Source organism: Bos indicus x Bos taurus, chromosome 4, assembly GCF_003369695.1.
Source record: "Bos indicus x Bos taurus breed Angus x Brahman F1 hybrid chromosome 4, Bos_hybrid_MaternalHap_v2.0, whole genome shotgun sequence".
In the NCBI taxonomy this organism is placed as follows: domain Eukaryota; kingdom Metazoa; phylum Chordata; class Mammalia; order Artiodactyla; family Bovidae; genus Bos; species Bos indicus x Bos taurus.
In genome coordinates this window covers 53,483,194-53,505,219 of record NC_040079.1, presented here as the reverse complement: position 1 = coordinate 53,505,219, position 22,026 = coordinate 53,483,194, and the positions used below count along the sequence as shown (strand labels likewise).

At 43.3% G+C, this 22,026-nt stretch overlaps 2 protein-coding genes across 2 annotated transcripts in view; both read right to left on the bottom strand.

The window, feature by feature from the left end:
• The window catches only part of MTURN (maturin, neural progenitor differentiation regulator homolog), a 32,980-nt gene extending 30,624 nt beyond the window's left edge, over nt 1-2,356 (bottom strand). Inside the window, exon 1 of the mRNA XM_027539440.1 lies at nt 1,841-2,356. Coding sequence (XP_027395241.1) covers nt 1,841-2,002 — 162 coding nt within the window. The 5' untranslated portion in view covers nt 2,003-2,356. The remainder of the gene's footprint in view (nt 1-1,840) is intronic.
• A 5,505-nt stretch (nt 2,357-7,861) lies between these two features.
• The window catches only part of PLEKHA8 (pleckstrin homology domain containing A8), a 108,890-nt gene continuing 94,725 nt past the window's right edge, over nt 7,862-22,026 (bottom strand). Inside the window, exon 13 of the mRNA XM_027539438.1 lies at nt 7,862-8,065. Coding sequence (XP_027395239.1) covers nt 8,043-8,065 — 23 coding nt within the window. The 3' untranslated portion in view covers nt 7,862-8,042. The remainder of the gene's footprint in view (nt 8,066-22,026) is intronic.

Sequence of the window (22,026 nt, the reverse complement as noted above, 5' to 3'; positions counted from 1 at the left end):
AGTTGGACCCTGGTGCCCTTTCCACTACATCCCTGGCGCTTATTCATACTTTTACTATGAATAAATCCCTTTTTAATGATCTTTCACATTGACAAACAACACTTACTTATTTTAACTACAGTTAACAGTGTTCTTACATACATTTATACCTTACTTGCGCTTCACGAATACCTACGATGGAGGCATTCTGATTAACCTCATTTTACAGGTAAGAAATTGAGGCTCTTAAAGAGACAAGTTCTAAACTCTGGGGAACCCCAGATCTCTGACCCAAATTTGTGTGGCCCTTGCTGTGCAGTGGAGACTGTCAGGTGCATTATCTATTTGATCACCTGGGGGTTGGTATTATACCCATTTTTCAGATGTGTACACTGAACATTTTAAAACACTGAAATGAGTTTGACCAGAGTCACGCTGCTACAAGTCAAATCTGACTGTCACTCTAGGCTATGCCTCTTCTAGAGGGTCAGGAGGCTGGGGCCTGGTGAGTCTCTCACCTTTGTGGAGTGGAATGGAGGTCGTGGGAGGGGCATGCTTCATCTTGTCACATAGAGGACTTCATCTCTCTGGGACCAAGAAAGACAATCACGCTAACTCCTTGTCGAACTTTCTGTGGTAGTTGGGGTGCACGACAGCCTGGGCTTTGAACCAGCTTTGTCTCACCCCACCTGAAGAGCCAGCGCCAGGCCGCGCCTCTGCACTGCCTCACCTCCGTCCCCAGGGGCGGCAGCAGCGCCAGCTCCAGGCTCAGGCCGGCAACTCAGGCCGGTAACCTGAGCCCATAGCCGCCTCCATCTTACATGTAGGGACCATTATTTTTTCCCCGTTCTTACAAATACTTCACGGAACGCCATCCTCGCCCAGTCTCCACACCTCCCACCCCAACTCCCCGGCCCTCTACCTCCCCTTCCTTAACTGCCAGCGCCAAGATCCCAAGTGAGGGCAGGATACAAAGTCGAGAATTTGGACACCGCAGTTTCAGGTCCAAGTCCCTCCGAGCCCGGGGCGGGGCGGGAGGTGGGATGGGGAGGGGGAATTTCACCCCCATCTGGAAAAACCAAAAGGCCTTGGCAGGGCCAAGGCCGCCGCCTCAGCTGGACAGAACCTTTCGGGCTCCACACATCTCGTTGGAAGCTCATAGAGGAGCAATGGAAGCACCAGAGGAAAGGGGGCTAGGCGTGCCTCTGTGTGTGAGTGTGTGTGTGTTTGTGTGCGCAAGCGCGTGTGCGTTTTTAAGATCCGGGGTGTAATTCCGCAAAGATGGTCCAGGAGATGGGGCATCGCTAGTGTGGACAGAGGCTTTGTGTCTTAATACCACTGAGAATAACATGGGGAGAGGGGTCGGGATGAGGGTTCTCTCGGGCGAGGAAAACTGGAGGAGTTGTGTCTGCGCATTGAGAGGGTAACGGGATTCCTCACCCGGACGGGACGCCTGGGTGGAGGAAGCTCCGGACTCCCGATCCTCTGGGAGTGAAGGGTCCGTGCGCCCCGGCCCGGACTGGCGCTAGGCGGAGACATCCTCGGAGATGCTCTAGCCGAGCACTGCGCTCGAGCCGTGGGGTCGCGTCCCGGAAACTGCCCTCCCTAGCCCAGCTTCCCGGATTCTAAGGATGCCCCTGCCTGCCTCCTACTGGCCTCAACCGGAGTGCTGACCCCAACGCGCCAAGCTCAGGGGCTCGCCCGGCGGAGCGCGGAGCATTGGGGTGCCTGCGGGCGGTTACGCCGCCCCCCCCCACCTCACGCCCCACCGCCTCCCCGGCGAGCGGGAGCTGGGGCGCAGGGTAGCGGCCGCGCGTCCACACTCCCGCGCGCTGCGGCGGTCCCTCCCCCGAGCACTCACAAAATTGTCCCCGCAGCCGTTGTCCGGACACAACACGTAGAAGGAGACGCCGGGATCGGCGTAGAAATCCATCCTGCGCTCGGTCTCCTCGGTGGCGATGAGCTCGAAGGGCGTGTTGGAGCACCATTTCTCCGCAACGTCAGCCAGCTGCTGGAAATCCATCCTGGCCCGCCGCGCCCGCCGCTCCCTCAGCCTCTTCGCGCGCCGCCCGCCTCCAGCTCCCTCCGCCGCCCGCCCTCCTCTCCTCCGGCGCCCTCCTCCCGGACGGGCAGCACGCGGCTCTGTGGCTCTCGGGCAGGCGGCGGGGCCGGGCGGCTCGGGCTCCCTCCGGTCCCGGGGCTCCTCCCGGCGGGGACTGTTTACATGCTGTGTGTAACCGGGTGGGCGGTGGCCAGGGACTGCGCGGCGCCGCGCCCGGCTCCTCCCAGCTCCGCCTCTCCGCCCGCCCCTTTTCGGGCAGCCCCGGAGGCTGGCGCGGCCCGGCCGAGCGAAGTTGACAGTGGGCGTGGCGGGGCGGGACGAAGCACGGCTGGAGGCACAGTGTGCTCCGCGGACTTTCCTGTCTCCACCTGCCCCCTTTTTAAAAAACGAACCCGAAGCATCCCGGGGCCCTCAGGAACCTAGGGCCGCCCCGGCCCGTGACGTCATGGGATCCAGCCAATCACCGGAGTCTGAGACCAACGCCGAGATCTGTGAGCCGGGTGACGTCACAGCGCGGGCCCGAAAACGGCAGCTCGCAGGTTACAGTGAAGCGGAGTTATCTGGGTCGCGTTTATCTGGAGTTTGAAGGCCGGGAAAGCATTTTTCCCAATGAGACTGAAGTGTAGAGAAATTCACAGAACTGCAGATAACGTGTACCTTGTCTGAGGCTAGAAATGGAGGAGCTGAGAAAACCAAAGGGAAACAGAGCTTATCTTTTTCAGAAATCACAGCTCTGTCATCTGAATGATGTAAAGAAATGTTTTCCATAAATACATTTACTAGACACTGAAATGAATGTCCGTTTGGAAAGGAGGATAAAAGTTTATGGATTTGGGGGGTTTTGTTTGTTTTTGGCTTTAACATAAAGCTGAGTATTTCTAAAAATAAGCCTCATAAGTCTAGACTGAAGGCATGAGGAGAAGGGGACAACAGAGGACGAGATGGTTGGATGGGATCCCCGATTCAATGGACATGAGTTTGAGCAAGCTCCGGGAGATGGTAAAAGACAGGGAAGCCTGGTGTGCTGCAATGGGGTCGCAATGAGTCGGACACGACTGAGCGACTGAACAACAACAAATCTAGATTGAATAGTAATCACCTTAAATTCATACTGTAAAACCGAAAATGACCAACTGCCAATTTAGGAGAGGAGAAAGTACATTTTAAAACAAGGTCCAACCATTGCACCTGTTGAATGTTCAGTGGCTGCCGGGACCAGACAGACTGCTGGATTGCAGAAAATGCTTTGGATAGAGCCCTGGCCCACAGGAAGTGACTAACTACTAGCAGAGACAGGCCAAATAGCATTCATTCCATAATACAAACATTCAGTCAGCTTTTATCTTTAAAGTTGGTCTTCTGAAGCAAGCACCATGCTAGTTCTAGGGATATAAATGTGTTGTTGTTCAGTCGCTAGTATCTGACTCTTTGTGACCCCATGGACTGCAGCATGTCAGGCTTCCCTGGCCTGCACTATCTCTGGGAGTTTTCTGAAACTCATGTCCATTGATTCTGTGATGCCATCCAACCGTCTCATCCTCTATCGCCCTCTTCTCCTCCTGCCCTCAATCTTTCTCAGCATTAGGGTCTTTTCTAATGAGTCAGCTCTTCACATCAGGTGGCCAAAGTATTGGAGTTTCAGCATCAGTCCTTCCAATGAATATTCAGGGTTGAGTTTCTTTAGGATCAACTGGTTTGATCTCCAAGGGACTCTCAAGAGCCTTCCCCAGCACCACAGTTTGAAAGCATCAATTCTTTCACACTCAGCTTTCTTTTTGGTCCAACTCTCAAATCCATACATGACTACTGGAAAAACCATAGCTTTAACTATACAGACCTTTGTTGGGAAAGTGATGTCTCTGCTTTTTAATATGCTGTCTAGGTTTGTCATAGCTTATTTTCCAAGGAACAAGCATCTTTGAATTTCATGACTGCAGTCACCATCTGCAGTGATTTTGGAACACAAGAAAATAAAATCTGCCACTGTTTCCATTGTTTCCCCATCTATCTGCCATGAAGTGATGGGACCAGATGCCAAGTTCTTAGTTTTTTTTTAATATAAATAGGTAATTCCACTCTCAAAGAGCTAGCAGACTAGGCAAGGGAAGCTCATGACACCTTGAAACCACTGAAAACACCCTTTGCTCAACAGAATTGATCCGATTCTGGAAAGTTGTTTCTCTTGCCATTTCTGGGATAGGAATTCTTTTCCCCTTGACTTCCCTTAATGAAATCAAAGCTGCATTCCCATAGTGAAAGTAGAAAGTCCACTTAATCTTTTGATGGAGGAAGAGGTCATGATAGAGATCACCCTAAAGGCTACCTGGGTATTGCATCTTATTTGATCTTTTTCCTGATGGGAGTTGTCCTTACCTGAAAATTAATGCTTATATGTAACAATTTCATGACTTCCATAATTTCTCAATCCCTTTAAAACAATTAAGTTCAGTGAACACTCATGGAGCATCTCTTGAGTACCAGACAGATGCACAAGACCCAGATTTTGCCATCAAGGAGTTTACAGACTGTGAACTAGGAAGGGTTCTAAGATGACCTTCAAGATTCCTTGTAAACCAAGATTCCTGCTATAGATAGATGTTCTCCCAGTTATTCAAACAAACATGAATCTAGGTACTGCTGTGAGAGATTCTGCTCATGTAACTAAGGAGTCAAATCAATAGACCTCAAGATGGGGAGATTGTCCTTGGTGGGCCTCATGTAATCACATGGGCCCTTACAGGGGACTGGGCTTTTCTTGGAGATTCAAACCATGAAGCAGATTCATCATCAAGTGATATTCGTTCCTAACAGCTTTGATGATGGAGGGAGCTGCTTAATTGGACAGGAGTGTAGATGGTCAATCCCTGACCATCAGCCAGAAAGTGAGACTTCAGTCTTACAACTGCAGTGACCTTAGTGAGCTTGAAAGTAAATTTTCTGCAGAGCCTCCAGAGGAGAATTTAGCCTGACTTGATTCCATGATTTCAGCCTCGGGAGAGCCTGAGCAGAGAAGTCAGTTATGCCTCGGCTCTGCATAACTGATTTCGGACTTACAGAACTTCTGACTTACAGAACTGTGAGATAATTAATAGGTATTGTCTTAAGTTGCTAAGTTTGTTTTAATTTGTTCTGCAGCAGTAGAAAAGGAATACACAGGACAGAGAAGGAGACAGGCACATAAGAAAATTCAATCTGCTATTGTGAATATTACAAAATGTTGCTTTTTTCTTTTAAATACAGACACCCCAAAATAGAGATTCTTTAAATTTGAGACTAAAATATATAAAAGACATAGGTTTTCTTCTTTGGGGAAAGGAGGGAGTTTTACAAATACGTTTGTTTCAAAATCCATCTATTAAGTTTGCTCCAAGTGATGGATGGCCATAAGTACAGAGTTTTATGTATTTAACAAATACTTTTTGTCAGAAGATGAAAAATTCTTATGATGAAAAATAGAATTCTGAGTATAAAGGAATTGTTCAATAAATTGAATGCACACTGTTGTTTTTCATAGAAAGGCATTGAGTTAAAGATCAGAAACTTGAGCTCTGCATTGATTCCCACCTCAGTGAATTTAAGCTTCGTGTACATCTACAACTTAATTGCCCTGAACCTCAGTTTTCTCTTCTGAAAAATGGTGACAAAAAAGAGATAAAGTATATAAAGTCCTTTTCCCAGAACCTGGCACATAGTATGAACTCAGTAAATGCCATGATTACTCTTAATCTACTTCTTGGGGATGATTTGTAGGAAGATCAGCTGATGAATTTTAAAAGTAAAATTCAGGAGTGACATGAGAACGGTAGCATGATGAGTTCTGGTCACAGATAACGTGAAATCTCATTTTTTTTCTAAGCATTTGGAGCAGATAGCAGCACTACTGGTATTTGGAGCTGGATATTTCTTTCTTGTAGGGAGTTATCTTTTGCACTGTAGGATGTTTAGTGGCATCCCTGGCATCTACACACTAGATGCCAGCAGCATTTCCCCCACTCCTCTCTGACGTTGTGACAACCAAAAATGTCTTAATTGCTCAGTTGTGTCTGACTCTTTGTGATACTTTGGACTGTAGGCTGCCGGGCTCCTCTGTCCATGGGATTCTCCAGGTAAAAATAACTGGAATGGGCTGCCATTTCTTCCTTCAGGGAATCTTCCCGACCCAGGAATCGAACCTGCACTTCCTGCATTGTAGGCAGATTCTTTACCCGCTGAGCCATCAGGGAAGCCCCCAAAATGTCTCCAGACATTGTTAAATGTTCCCTGGAAGCCAAAATCACCCCTATTTGAGAACCATAGATTTAGAGAGAGAAGTCTTGCACCTTTAAGGGAAAGGGTTATCACATAAAAGCGGTGGAAATTGGTCCTGCAAAGTGAATCTTCAGAAGTTGCTTGGACCTTGATTTCCTTAAGGCAACTAAGTCAGTTTCTTATATAGGAAGACAAGTCACTCTGCTTCCCTCCTGCTTGGAGAGTCCTATGAGGCATCCCATGTAGAGATGTATATGGGCTCCAAGTACAGGGCAATGGTCATTCCAGAACTTCAGCCAGGTCTTTTGTGTAGCCCAGGAGTGAAGGAACATCAGGGACTGCTGAGTCCCCTTTCCTGTTTTGCCTTTGGTCATTATTCAGAAGTAGAAGGAAAATTAAACATAGCTCCAGTAGTGGGCAGAGAGTTGTGCAGGCTTCACTGCATTTAGAGAAATCTTTCTCTTCTTATATATGAATCTAGACTTTTCTCCTGTTGAAGCACTGTCTTTTGGAGATGTTGTTAAGGAGAGAAGGCATCTTCAAACTCCACGTTGGCTGGGAGTTCTCAGGAACCCGATTCAGAACTGCAAAACCCACCCTAGATTCTCCTACTCAAGCCAACTCTTCCACCCACCCCTGTTCCCAGGTCCTCTGTGGCTTTTATTCTAGTGTGAGCAATGCTGACTTGAATATATAATTGTACCTTTTATTTACTCCCACATTGTAAGTCCATTTAACTAACCCTACCATCTGGTAAATCTGCTTCATCCACACAGCCTCGTGGTTATGCAGTATGAGGAATAAGGCAGAACGGGAAGTGTGGCTGGTTCCGCATTCACCCTGTGAACTCAAGGGAGTTGCATTTTATCAAGAGGCCCAGCAGATGTCAAGCTCCAGGAGGTGACGGTCAGTGGAGGGGTATGTGATTTGTCACAGCAGTGATGGGAGAGGCAAGAGGACCCCAGGATCTGGAGACAAAACTCCCAAGACGTCAACATAAGAGGGATGAGAGGGAAGGAGGCTTAGGAGGGAGGAGATATGTGTATACTTACGGCTGATTCACATTGTTGTGAGGCAGAAACCAACAAAACAATTGTAAAACAATTAAAAATAAAAGAGGGATGAGAGCCATCTGTGTGCCTTCCCAATACACTCAAGAGAGGTGACACCTGGACAGTGGGATGGGGAAGATAAACAGAGGGTAGTCTCTTGAGTTCAGCCCATGTCAAAGTTCACATTTCATTGTAACTGGAGTTTGGAAAAAAATTACATTGAAAAATCAGCAAAAATTAAAAATCTACATAAATGGGTCATTGTGACCCAAATACTCCATAAACCTGAGGAGGATTTTCTTCTGCATTCTTGCCCTCTGGCCAGAAAAATTCATTCCAAATTGTGTTTCTGAATCTGCCCATCTGAATTTCTACAAAATCTTTTCTTTTTTGTTATTCCTCTAAAAGCTTTGCACCTAGAACTTGAGGAAGCTCTGGGTTACATAATTTGGCTACATTTGCCTTCAAAGCATGTCTATCTGATCAGATTCATCTGATAAGCATTTTCCCTCTACATATGTCAAAGGAAAAGAAATTATTTCTATTTTATTTTTTTAAATTCATTTAAGACACCTCAATATTCTGTTTTGTTCAGCCACTCCCCGTCCTTGCCCTTACTCTCAACTAAAATAGTTTCTCAAGTTCCTTGCTTCTAAACGTTTTCATTGCCTTCTTTCCTTACAGCACACAAAACGTCCTTTTCAGTGATATCTCTTTGGTGGCTCTGAAAGAGAAACACAGATTTTATGGTGGCAAAATGGTTGTCTTAATATTATTTTCTTTTCCCTTTCTGATCATGATTATAGTCCTGCCTTTATTTTGTTTGTCTGCTGAGGCTTATTAGGACCTAGTTGTATTAGCTCATTCTCTAGCAAGGTGTCCCAAGAGCATTACTGGAGAACTCCTACAAGGCTGTAGATTTCCCTCTGGGAAAAGTCCTGTATCCTGGAAATTGGCTAAACCAGAAGCTGCTGTCCTTAAATTAGCAGACTGATCTCTTATATATGGCCATTTAGTAAGATATGATGATCTGGGTAATAGCATAGCTTGCTTTACTCCAGCCTTCCCCCAGTCAGAGGGTGTGCTTGTCCTCAGCTATGATGCCAGCAAAGTAGTTAATGAAAGAATACAGCTAAGATTTGTGACTTCCCTGAAGGCTCAGATGGCAAATAATTTGCCTGCAATGCAGGAGACCCAGGTTTGATCCCTGGGTTGGGAAGATACCCTGGAGAAGGGAATGGCTACCCACTCCAGGGTTCTTGCCTGGAGAATCCCATGGACAGAGGAGCCTCACAGGCTACAGTGTGTGGGATCACAAAGTCGGACACAACTGAGCTACTAACACTTTTACTTTTCAAGATTTCTGACACAATCGAAAAGTTTGGGTGTTAGAAAGACTTTGCCACTTTTTAATTATGTGACCTTGAAAAGGTTACCTAATGCCTGTGAACCGCAATTTCTTCTTCTGTGAAAATGGGGTAAGGGTACATACCTTGTTGAACTTGTAAGAATCAGAAAATAAATATGTGAGTGTGTGTGTGGTAGGGGAAGATGCTGCAAAGATCAGCAAGAAGCTTTCTAAAAAGTGAGAAATGACAACATATCCAAAGTTCTGATAGTAGTGGTCCTTGGTCTATAATGTATATCGAGGTACTGATTAAGTTTAGATCTTGTTACATTAAGTATACATGTTTAAAAATTTCAGGTGAATCAGTTAGAAATTGCATTCAGCTAATAATAAAAATCTTGACTAAAGTGACTAGAATAAGATCAGAATTGGTCTTTATTTCATATGAATAAAACCTGGAGGTGGGCAGGTAAGGGCAGATTTGGCCACTCCTTGTCAATGGGGCTCAGGCTCTTTCTGCCCTACTCTCCTGGGGGTGTAGCTTCCATCCTTAAAGTTGCCTCAGGGTGCATGATGGTTTCTGGAGTTCCAGTTGTCATACCCACATTCCAAGCAGGATAAAGGAAGAAAGAATAAAGGGACATAGGCCAACTGTCACTCCTCTTTTCCTTTTTAAATTTATTAGTTAGTTCACGTTCGGCTGTGCTGGGTCTTCATTGCTGTTCTGGCTTTCTCTAGTTGTGCTGTGTGGGTTTCTCATTGCAGAGACTTCTCTTGTTGCAGAACGTGGGCTCTACGGCATGGGGACTTCAGTAGTTGTGGTGCATGGGCTCAGTTGCCCTGTGGCATGTGGGATCTTCCCGGACCAGGGATCAAACCCATGTCTGCTGCATTGGCAGGCAGATTCCCAACCAGTGGACCACCAGGGAAGCCCCTGTCATTACCCTTTCAATGAGCCTTCCCAGATGTTCCAAGCAACCAACTTCTCACATACTGTGTCCCTTCTATCTATGAGAGAAACTCAGAAATGCAGTTTCTCAGCAAGGTTTATTTTCCAGTTTTATTGCTAAGGAAAAAAGGGAAAATGGCTATGGCAGAGACATCTAGCAGGTTCTGCCATAAAGAGAAACTTCCAAACAGATAGACTGGAAAATGGGGACCAAAGAAAGCCCACCAATTCAACAGACAGCAGGAATGGAAAAAACAGAAGCCAAGAAAAATCATTCTAAAGAATGATATACATAAAATCAGGTGGAGTAAATGATTCCAGAGTATGTGTAATCATAATTGAGGTAAATGAACAACCAAATTTCCTTGTGGGTTGTATTAGTAGTAGGCACCCCTTCCTCAGAACTTTAGCATTTGAAGATTACTAGCTATAAATTCAGAGAAGGCAATGGCACCCCACTCCAGTACCTTTGCCTGGAAAATCCCATGGACGGAGGAGCCTGGTGGGCTGCAGTCCGTGGGGTTGTGAAGAGTCAGACACGACTGAGCGACTTCACTTTCACTTTTCACTTTCATGCATTGGAGAAGGAAATGGTAACCCACTCCAGTGTTCTTGCCTGGAGAATCCCAGGGACGGGGGAGCCTGGTGGGCTGCCGTCTATGGGGTCACACAGAGTTGGACACGACTGAAGCTACTTAGCAGCAGCAGCTATAAATTAAACATAACTATTTAAAGTCTCTGCCATCTACAGGTAATATTTTTGGGAAAGTGAAAATAAAAAAAACTTTTCAGAAGATATTTGGATACTTAAGATGGGATCATGGATGCCTAGGAAACAATAATTGATTACCTATTTAATTAGAGTCAAGATAAAGCACTGAAAAATAAACATAGATGGTAACAGGATTTTTAAAAAAGTCTATGCTCCTTCACAAGTGAAGAACCTTGATTCTTTTTCTTCCTTAAATAATCAAGGATATAGAAAAGTCAACATAAAGCACAGGAAATTATTCTAGTAAAACCCAGAATCTTTGCTACCCAGGTAGGTTACATAGCAGATAATGATAACCTTTTAGGCTGTAGGCTGAGGCACTACTCAGTAAATCAAGGCAACAAGCTTACCAAAATTGGGGAAACTTTGCTAAGATTTTAACACATTACAGAGCTACTTTTCAGACTCAAGTATTATAAACTAAGGCGAATAAAATGTACTTGCCAAGTTTTGTCCTTCACTATCCTTTTTCCTATTCTGAAACAATCTAACATTTTACTTTAGAATACATCTTCAAGGGTTGCAGGGTCAAAACTAATTTTATTATAACACTAAGATGTTATCTATATTAACGTACAATGCACTAATCATGGCTATTGGCAAATGAATCAGTATATATTTTTGAAAGTTCTCAGTTTCCACTTTTAATTAAAAAAAAAAACAAACTTCTTAGTTTCCACTTTTAATGGGTTTCCCTGGGAGCTCAGACAGTAAAGAATCTGCCTGCAATGCAGGAGACCCAGGTTTAATCCCTGGGTCTGGAAGGTCCCCTGGAGAAGGAAATGGAAATCCACTCCAGTATTCTTGCTTGAATAAAACCATGGACAGAGGAGCCTGGTGGGCTACAGTCCATGGGGTCATAAAGAGTTGGACATGACTGGGTGATTTTCACTTCCACTTTTAATACAGTAAATGTTGATAATTATACCCCACATAAACAGAATGTCTTTGGAGTCCTCAATAAATTGTGAGTGTAAAGGGGTCCAGAACCTAACAAAAAAACTCCAAGAAGTATTACCTTCAGTTCAGTTCAGTTCAGTTCAGTCACTCAGTCATGTCTGACTCTTTGCAACCCCATGAATCGCAGCACGCCAGGCCTCCCTGTCCATCACCAACTCCCAGAGTTCACTCAAACTCACGTCCATCAAGTCAGTGATACCATCAGCCATCTCATCCTCTGTCGTCCCCTCTTCCTCCTGCCCCCAATCCCTCCCAGCATCATAGTCTTTTCCAATGAGTCAACTCTTTGCATGAGGTGGCCAAAGTACTGGAGTTTCAGCTTTAGCATTATTCCTTCCAAAGAACACCCAGGGCTGATCTCCTTTAGAATGGACTGGTTGGATCTCCTTGCAGTCCAAGGGATTCTCAAGAGTCTTCTCCAACACCTCAGTTCAAAAGCATCAATTCTTCGGTGCTCAGCTTTCTTCACAGTCCAACTCTCACATCCATACCTGACCACTGGAGTATTACCTTAGGATAAATTTAAATTTATTCATTTTCCTTGGAAAACAAAAGCACACTTATATTGTACAGGAGGAGAAGGGGACGACAGAGGATGAGATGGTTGGACAGCATCACCGACTCAATGGACATGGGTTTGGGTGGACTCCAGGAGTTGGTGATGGACAGGTAGGCCTGGTGTGCTACAGTTCATGGGGTCGCAAAGAGCCGGACAACACTGAGCGACTGAACTGAACTGATAGTTGTACATCAATTTATGATAGAAACTCTCTAGAAAGTGGGCATAGAGGGAAAATCATTGTTGTTTTAGTCACTAAGTCGTGTCTGACTCTTTTGCAACCCCATGGACTGTAGCCCTCCAGGCTTCTCTGTCCACGGGATTTCCCAGGCAAGAATACTGGAGTAGGTTGCCATTTCCTTCTCCAGGGGATCTTCCTGACCCAGCGACTGAACCCACGTCTCCTGCATTGGCAGGCGTGTTCTTTACTACTGAGCCACTTGGGAGCCCCAGAGGGAACATACCTCAACACAATAAAGGTCATGTATGCCAAGCCCACAGCTAACATCATACTCAATGGTGAAAAGCTGAAAGCATTTCTTCTAAGATCAGGAACAAGACAAGGATATCCACCCCTACCATTTTTATTTAACGTAGTATTAGAAGTCCTAGTTACAGTAATGATACAAGAAAGAAATAAAAGGAATACAAATTGCAAAAAGCAGATGACATGATACTATACATGGAAAATCCTAAATACTCCACCAAAAGAACTACTAGAGCTCACCAATGAATTGAGTAGAGTTTTAGGATACAAAATCAATATACAGAAATCTTTTGCATTTTTATACACTAACAGAGAATTATCAAAAAGAGAAGTTAGGGAAACAATCTCATTTACAACTGCATCAAAAAGAATAAAATATCTAAGAATAAACCTGCCTAAGGAGGTAAAAGATCTGTACTTGGAAAACTGTAAGACACTAATGAAAGAAATTGAAGATGACACAAGCAGATGGAAAGATATACTGTGTTCAACCCACATACTTTTGGTCAATTAAGTTATAAGAAAGGAGGCAAGAACATACAATGGAGAAAAGACAGTCTCTTCAATAAGTGGTACTGGAAAAACTGGACTTGTACACATAAAAGAACAAAGTTAGAATAGTTTCTAACAACATATACAAAAATAAACTAAAAATGGGTTACAGATCTAAATGTGAGATCAGAAACCATGAAATGCCTAGAAGGAGACATAGGTATAACACTCTTTGACATAATTTGTAGCAGTGTTTTTCAACTTGTCACGTAAGGCAAAGGAAATAAAATCAAAATTTAAAAAATGGGACCTAATTAAACATAAAACCACTTGCACAGCAAAGGAATCCATTGACAAAATGAAAAGACAATCTACTGAGTAGGAGATAGTATTTGCAAATGATATGACCAATACATATAACCCAAATATATAAACAACTCATACAACCTAACATTGAAAAACAACCTGATCTAAAAATGGACAGAAGACCTGAATAGATATTTTTGCAAATAAGACATACAGATAGGGACTTCCCTGGTGGTCCAGTGGTTAAGAATCCACCTCGCAGTGCAAGGGGGAAGGGTTTGATCTCTGGTCAGGGAAATAAGGGTTTCCCTGGTGGCTCAGCAGTAAAGAATCCACTTGTAATGCAGGAGACATAGGAGATTCAGATTCAATCCCTGGGTCAGGAAGATCCCCTGGAGGAGGAAATGGTAACCCATTCTCCAGTATTCTTGCCTGGAGAATCCCCATAGACAGAGGAGCCTGGTGGGCTACAGTCCTTGGAGTGCAGAGTCAGATATGGTTGAGCATGCACATGCCTGCAGGGAACTAAGATCCCACATGCCATGGGGCAACTGAGCCCATGTGCTGCAACAACGAGCCCGTGTACCACAAGACTCAACACAGCTGGATAAATAAAATTTTAAAAAAGACATACAGATGGCCAACAGGCACATGAAAAACTGCTCAATATCATATATCATCAGAGGAATGCCAATCAAAACCACAATGAGATATCACCTCACATCCATCAGAATGGTTACCATTAAAAAGTCTACAAATAACAAATGTTGGTGAGGATGTGGAGAAAAGGGAACCCTAGAATACTGCTGGCAGGAAAGTAAATTGGTGCAGTCACCGACATTATGGAAGTTCTTCAAAAACACTAAAACCAGAACTACCATATGACCTAGCACTCCACGCCTGCATATATATCTGAAGGAAACAAAAACACTAATTCAAGAAAAAACCACAAGCACCCCAATGTTCATAGCAGCATTATTTACAATTGCCAAGATATGAAAGCAACCTAAGTGTCCCTCAACACATGAATGGATAAAGATGATGGACTACTACTCAACCAGAAAAAAGAATGAAATTTTGCCATTTGTAGCAACACGGATGAGCCTCGTGGGTATTATTCTTAGTGAGATAAGTCAGACAAAGACAAATACTGTAATGATATTATTTATATGTGGAAGCTAAAAAATAAACAAGCTAGTCAACATAACACAAAAGAAACAGACTCACAGATAAGAGAACAAATTAGTGGCTACCATCAGTGGGCAGAGGAAAGAGTGGAGGGGCAAGATAGAGATAGGGGGCTAAGAGGTACAGCTTACCATGTATAAAATAAGTAAGCTATAAGTATGCATTGTACAGCACAGGGAATATAGTCAACATTGTATAAGAACTCTAAATGGAGTATAACCTTTAAAAATGGTGAATCACTATGTTATGCATCTGTGACGTGTACTATTAAAAAGCAACGATACCTCAATTTTTAAAACGCACATATACAGTTGTGTTCACTTGTCACTCTTGTTCTTAGTGTAGCCTCAATAACTCATTTGTTGGTTGATTTTGGCATGTTGTGTGGCATGCAGGCTCTTAGTTCCCTGACTAGGGAGCACTGGACTACCAGGGATGTCTCAATAACTCATATGAATTAAATTTTAAATCACAAAGGTTAACTTCCCTTCATAATGACCCGAAGATGTATCCTCTCTGTAGTATGAGACAATAAGAAGCAAAGTATATAAAATTAAACTGTGGTTAGCAGTCAACAGTTTGGTATTCTAACTTACTTGGCTGTAGGCACCAGCAAAGCCAAACCAGCTTCAGCAGAGAGGAAACACACTGGGTAAGGTAACTGGGAATTTAGGAGTTGAAAACTTTGGCCGGGTTGACTCTAGCTACTCAAATAAAGTCATTGGGCATCTGTCTCTTTTCATCTCTTGGTTCTCTTTTCCTCTGAGCTGGCTTTGTTTTTCAGAGCTGTATGTCTTCTCGTGCTAAAAAGAAAATCCCTAGAAGCACTAAGCTCACATGATCCCTAGTGTATTGGAGCTCAGAAAATGGAGATTCAGATCATCCCTTTTTATCTAAGTATCTGATTATTCTCCCTGAAAAGTCCCTAGGTATCTCTCCTTCGGGCAGGAGCTCATCTCTGCGCCAGTAGCTGGAGCTCATAGCTCACTCCAGAGGTCTGGGATACTTCAAATGTTCAGCCTGGACCAACTGACTACGCCAGTGATCATTCAGAATAGGGAGCAGGCGTTCTTTGCCCCAAGCATGGTGCTAAATGTTTTCATGAAAAGGTAGCCTTGTTTAGCAGAAAGAACACTAGGCTGATATTCAAAGACCTTGGTTTTGTTTCTGGCTCTGCCATCTCCTAACTGTGAGACCTTGAGCAGGGGATTTCACTTCCTTGGACACCAATGTTTTGTTGTATAAAATGAATGGTTTGGATTAGATGATTACAGATATAAATGCCCTTAAATGTGTTTAATTCAGAAAGAGTCAAAGTTTATTTGTTTGTTCAAGGGCTCAAAACAAGATGGAGAAGTAGTTCTAGTAGTCTTAGTCAATACACTCATTCAAGCTATCTTAGGCAAAAAAGAAAAAAAAATCAGGAGAACTTTATACAAAAAGTCAGGGTGTCTCACAGAACCCAAGGACAGGAATGGACATCATGCAAAAATTCAGGGTGTCTCACAGAACCCAAGGACAGGAATGGACATCATGAAAACCAAGAACAAGGAACTAGAATACTAACAAGAACTATCATTTTTTCTCTCTCTGTGTCTTTCACATTCCCTGCCTAGAAAGGGAGCTCTTTCTCTCTCTAGCCAGACTGTTTCCCCCCCCTTTTTCCTTAGTTATTCACATCAATTCAAAAATCAGTTCTTCTCTATAAATATCTACTTTCTTTGTTTTTCCTGGTATGTGGATGAGAATGGTTTTCCGTGATAGCAGTTTCTGCTCTTCATTTCCCATAACCCTCTTTCCAGCTAAAAGGCATAGTCAGTCATCCCCAAGTCCCACTCTGGTCTGATTGCCTCACCTCAGGTTAGGTATCTATTCATGGCACCAGCAAAGCAGGGTCATCAATCCTGAACATGGCTGTCTCATGGAGATAGAGATGCTCTCAATGAAATGGGAGTATTAAACTGGGAAGACACCCCAAAATGTACCTATTTCAACATTTAGAGTCACTGAGTCATGTCTGACTCTTTGGGACCCCATGGACTGTAGCCCGCAGGCTCCTTTGTCCATGGGTATTCTCCAGGCAAGAATACTGGAGTGGGTGGCTTATCCCTTCTCCAGGGGATCTTAACAACCCAGGAATTGAACCAGGGTCTCCTGCACTGCAGGTGGATTCTTTATCAGCTGAGCTACCACAGAAGCCCATTAAACTGGGAAGACACCCCAAAATGTACATATTTCAACATTTAGGGTAATTTTTAAATACAGATCAGTGCAAGGTACTATTGTTAAGAAAAAGAAGAAAAAGCAAATGTTGGAGAAGATGTGGAGAAAAAGGAACTTTTGTGCTGTGTGGGTGGAAATGTAAAATGGTGCAGCCACTGAGGAAAACAGCATGCAAGTTCCTTTAAAAATTAAAAATAGAACTATCATATGGCCCTGCAACTCCATTTGGGGCTATTTATGTGAAGGAAATAAAAACACTAATGTGAAAAGATATATGAACCCTCATGTTCATTGTAACATTATTTGTAGTAGATAAGACGTAGAGGCAATCGAGGTATTCACCAATAGATGAATGGGAAAAGAAAATGCCATACACATATACACACAATGGAATATTATTCAACCACGAAAAGGGAAACTTTGCCATCTGTGACAACATGGATAGACCCCGAGGGCATTATGCTACTCGAAATAAGTCAGATAGAGAAAGACAAATTTCATAGTATCTCACTATGGAGCCACTGGTGGTGGTGATTTGATCACTAAGTCGTGTCCAACTCTTGCGACCCCATGGACTGTAGCCTGCCATGCTCCTCTATCCATGGGATTCTCCAGGCAAGTATACTAGAGTGGGTTGCCATTTCTTTTTCCAGGGGATCTTCCCAACCCAGGAATTGAACTCAAGTCTCCTGCACTGTGGGCAGATTATTTACCAACTGAGCTATAAGGAAAGCCCATGGAGCCACTGCTGCTACTGCTGCTAAGTTGCATCAGTTGTGTCTGACTCTGTGTGACCCCATAGACAGCAACCTACAAGGCTCCGCCGTCCCTGGGATTCTCCAGGCAAGAAAGTTGGAGTGGGTTGCCATTTCCTTCTCCAATGCATGAAAGTGAAAAGTGAAAGTGAAGTCACTGTCATGTCTGACTCAGCGACCCCATAGACTGCAGCCTACCAGGCTCCTCCATCCATGGGATTTTCCAGGCAAGAGTACTGGAGTGGGGTGCCATTGCCTTCTCCACATGGAGCCACTGGGGATGCCCAAATAATTAAGTTGTACACTGAACACTAATATAATGTTACGTCAATTATATTTCAATAATTTTTAAAGGGGTAAAAAGAACTTCACTAATATGAAGAATAAAATAAATAAATAAATAAAATGGCTCATAGATACTGAGAGCAGATTGGTGGTTGCCAGAGGTGGATGGGGGGCAGGGAGTGAGTGTGATGGGTAAAAGTGGTCAAAAGTACAAACTTCCGGTTATAAAATAAGTCCTGGGGATGTACAGCACAGGGGCTACAGTTAACAATACTGTATATTTAAAAGTTGTCAAGAGAGAAGATCTTAAAAGTACTTGTTACACACAAAAAAATTGTAGCTATGTGTGGTGAAGGATATTAACTAGACTTATTGAGGTGATCATTTCCTAATACTTACATATATAGAAATCAAATAATTATGTGCTGTGCCATTATGCTCAGTTGCTTCAGTCGTGTCTGACTCTTTGCAACCCTATGGACTGTAGCCCCCCAGGCTCCTCTGTCTATGGGATTCTCCAGGCAAGAATACGGGGGAAGGGTTGCCATGCCTTCCTCCAGGGGATCTTTTGACCCAGGGATCGAACCCATGTCTCCTGCATTGCAGACAGATTCTTTACTGCTGAGCCACTGGGGAAGCCCAAATAATCATGTTGTACGCTGAAAACTAATACAATGTTACAAGTCAACTCTATCTCAATAATTTTTAAACAGGTAAAAAGAACTTTACAACTGTACAACTTTTAGATAGATGAACATGATTTTACAAAACTTCTTGGAAGGGGATGGATTCAGAGTATAATACCCTGAACATGAGCCACAGTAACACCAATTAAAAAACACAATAGGGGGGAAAAACAGTGGGAAGTGTAACCAAAAGTTTAATACATAAATATATAGTTTTAGGGTCTTATATGATTTATATATACTCAGCAATGAGGATACTGATAGATCAGTATATGAATCCGGTGGTATTTGCTTTCTGAACTCAGTTAGGAAACCAGATGGGCCAATTTCCAATAGCTGCTCCCAGGCTAGTACGTTTTCACTCCACCTCTTAGAAGAAAGGCCATCTGACAGAATGCCAGTTGGAATCACAAGGCATTTCATATTGATATGCTCATCTCTGGTCATAGCTCTTACAGTTATTTATATGTAAATATATATTACATATTAGATAAGGAAATGGCAATCAACTCCAGTATTCTTGCCTGGAAAATCCCATGGACAGAGAAGCCTGGAGGGCTACAGTCCATAGGATTGCAAAGAGCTGGACATGACTGAAGTGACTTAGCATGCACGCATATATTACATACATAGAGAAACCTAGACTTTTCATAAATATGGGATCATATGATATGTGTGGTCTTTCAGGTCTGGCTTCTTCCATTTAGTATTGATCCAATGTTTCATCAGCACTTAATCACTTATTACTAAATAGTATTCCATTGTACAGATATGCTAGGCTCCCCAGGTGGTGCAGTGGAAAAGAATCTGCCTGCCAGTGCAGGAGACTCAAGAGACACGGGTTCTGTCCTTTATTTGGGAAGATTCCCTGGAGGAGGAAATGGCAACCCACTCCAGTATTCTTGCGTGAAAAATTCCATAGACAGAGAAGCCTGGCGGGCTACAGTCCATGGGGTCACAAAGAGTTGGACAAGACTGAACACACACACACACATACAGATATACCCCATTTTGTTCATCCACTCATCAGCTGATGGACATTTGGGTTGTCTCTACATTTTGGCTATTGTGAATAGCGCTGCTGTGAATACTTGCGTATGAACTCTTGTTTGAACACCTGTTTTCAATTCTTTTGGGTATACACCCAGGAATGGAATTGCTGGGTCATATGATAATTCTATGTTTAACTTATTAAAAAGACTGCCACACTGTTTCCATAGCGGCTGCACCATTTCACGTTCCCCCCAGCAGTGTGCGAGGATTATGATTTCTCCACATCTTGCCCCTCTGTCTTGACTATAGCTAACCTGGTGAGTATGAAGACAGATCTCAAGGTGGTTTAGAGTTGCATTTCCCTAATTACTAAGCTCTTGGGTTTTTGACTGCACAGAAAAAATTGTGCCTCTCAGAGGCATAGATTGTGTCTTAGAGATTTAATATTCTCAGGGCTGAGAATACAGTAGGTGATTAATCATTACCTGTTGACAAATATTTCATTTGGCAAACATTTACAGTCTGGACTTTGTGTGAGCTCAGCACCAATCATAAAGAGTTATATTTAGCTTTGGGAGGTCAGAAGATCAGAGCACATGGAAGATTCTAAAGACACTATGACAACAGGCCCCTAAGCTGACAAATTCACACCTCAACATGAAGCAGCACAGGAAGCTTTAAAAGCTCTCTGATCCATCGCACCAAACGGTGGCTGAAGGTCAATCACTGTTAAAATTGGTATAGGCAGCTGTTTTAATCTCCTTTTTCATTTTTCATATAACGTGTCTTGGCAGAAACCCCTTAAAGCAGATGGGTGCCCACTTCGTAGAGGTGTTTGGTGGATTAATGTGAGCCAAACACTTCATGATGGTAAGACTGCCACTGTAATTGAAGAGTCAGGTGCTCTTATTAATGAGACTTTTAATTCTGAGCACTTGCTCTATGCAAGATCCTGTCCCAGGCAATTTACTCATGGCTGAGAATGTAGTGTGCTGCTTTCAGACATTATCTCAATCTTAATAGCTCTCTCCTCTGCTGCAGCGCTGCTTCTGTCTGGGTTCCGATCTGAGCTCTGCCCCTTACAAGCGCCGAGATTTAACCTCTGTAAACACCAATCTCCTTATTTGTAAAGACGGAAATTAAAATGCCCATATCTTAGGTTGTTTATAGGACGAGTTAGGATAACCTGGTTAACTTTACTACAGTGTCTAGTATCTGGGACAGAAGTTTAATAATGCTAGTTCTCTTTGTCTTCATTTAGAAGTAGGGATTTATAGATATTATTCCTCCTACATTTTAAATGGCAGAAGCAAGACATAAGCCTCACAGTGAATGAATCATCATCTTGTCTTCCCAGCTCATGGCCATTTCCAACTCCCTGAGGACCATGCCCTGGAACAGGATGAGGACCACAGCAGTCATGTTTGTGCCGTAGGCCATGGCTTTTCAGGTCACTGCCAATTCAACTGAGGGAGACAGACATGGGATTAAAGTGGGCCAATCAGATTCTTGTGTAAGAATTTGGAATTGAGACTAAGAGACAAAGTTAGAATCTGTATGTGGCTAGAACTGTGTCACATAATTTAGGATCTCGACGCCACTATATTCTGGCATATGGATGGGGGAGTACAGACAGTTGATCCTCAGAGAAGACAGAAACAGGTGTGCATAAAGAAGCAGCAATGAGAGCCGAGAAGAGAGTTTCCAATACTTGGTTATAGTCTTTTATGAACCTAGCTCACACGTTTTTCTCTTGGATTCCTTGAGACACTTACCTATAGACTTATAACAAATTTTCTCATGTTGCTTCTCAGAGTTTGGTGGGCAAGATTTTCATAGGCCACAAAACTCTTAACACGTAAGTGACTGAACCTTATTTTTCTGTGATAAAATTACATTTCAGTTTTCAATTCCACCCAACAGCAGAAAAGCAATCAAGTTCAGCTCCAGGTAAACTCAGTCATTTCAGCGTGGTTTTTTTTTTTTTGGCAGGGGGGCAGTTCCTCTCACCATCATGTCATCTCCAGACTTCTTCAGCATCCTTCTTGCCCTCAGAGGAGGCATTTAGCCCATGCTGACACCCCTGGAGAGAGGCATTCCATCTGCTCCAGGGTCATCATGTCCTTGCAACCACTCTCCAACTACCTGATTTTGCACGAAAGCCCTCTGACAGCTCTTTGCTCACTACCAGAGATTTTTGTGCGCCTTTTAAGAACTCACTAGCATCTAAATCTTTTTATATCTTTTTTTAAATAAAAAAGATATATTTGACAAAATCTCAGCAATCTTTAATCTGCAGGAAGTAGAGCCTTTTTGTTACTCTTCTCATTTCTTTCTAATACCTTGTTTAAAACATAAACTTTGTGCATTGATCTTTTGAGGGGAAAGAGTCTTTTGAAACTTCAAATTCCTTTTCCTCTAAAAAATTCTGGCTGCTGTAAATCCAAAGTGCTGGATTTTAAGACCATTGTTTCTATTATAAATGAGCGGCACTGGAGTGGTGAGCAGCTGAGAGGAGATACCCCATGTACAAGGTCAGAGAAACCCCAGTAAGATGGTAGGCACTGAGAGAGGGCAGACAGATTGAAACCACAATCACAGAAAACTAACCAATCTAATCACACGGACCACAGCCTTGTCTAACTCAATGAAACTAAGCCACGCCGTGTAGGACCACCCAAT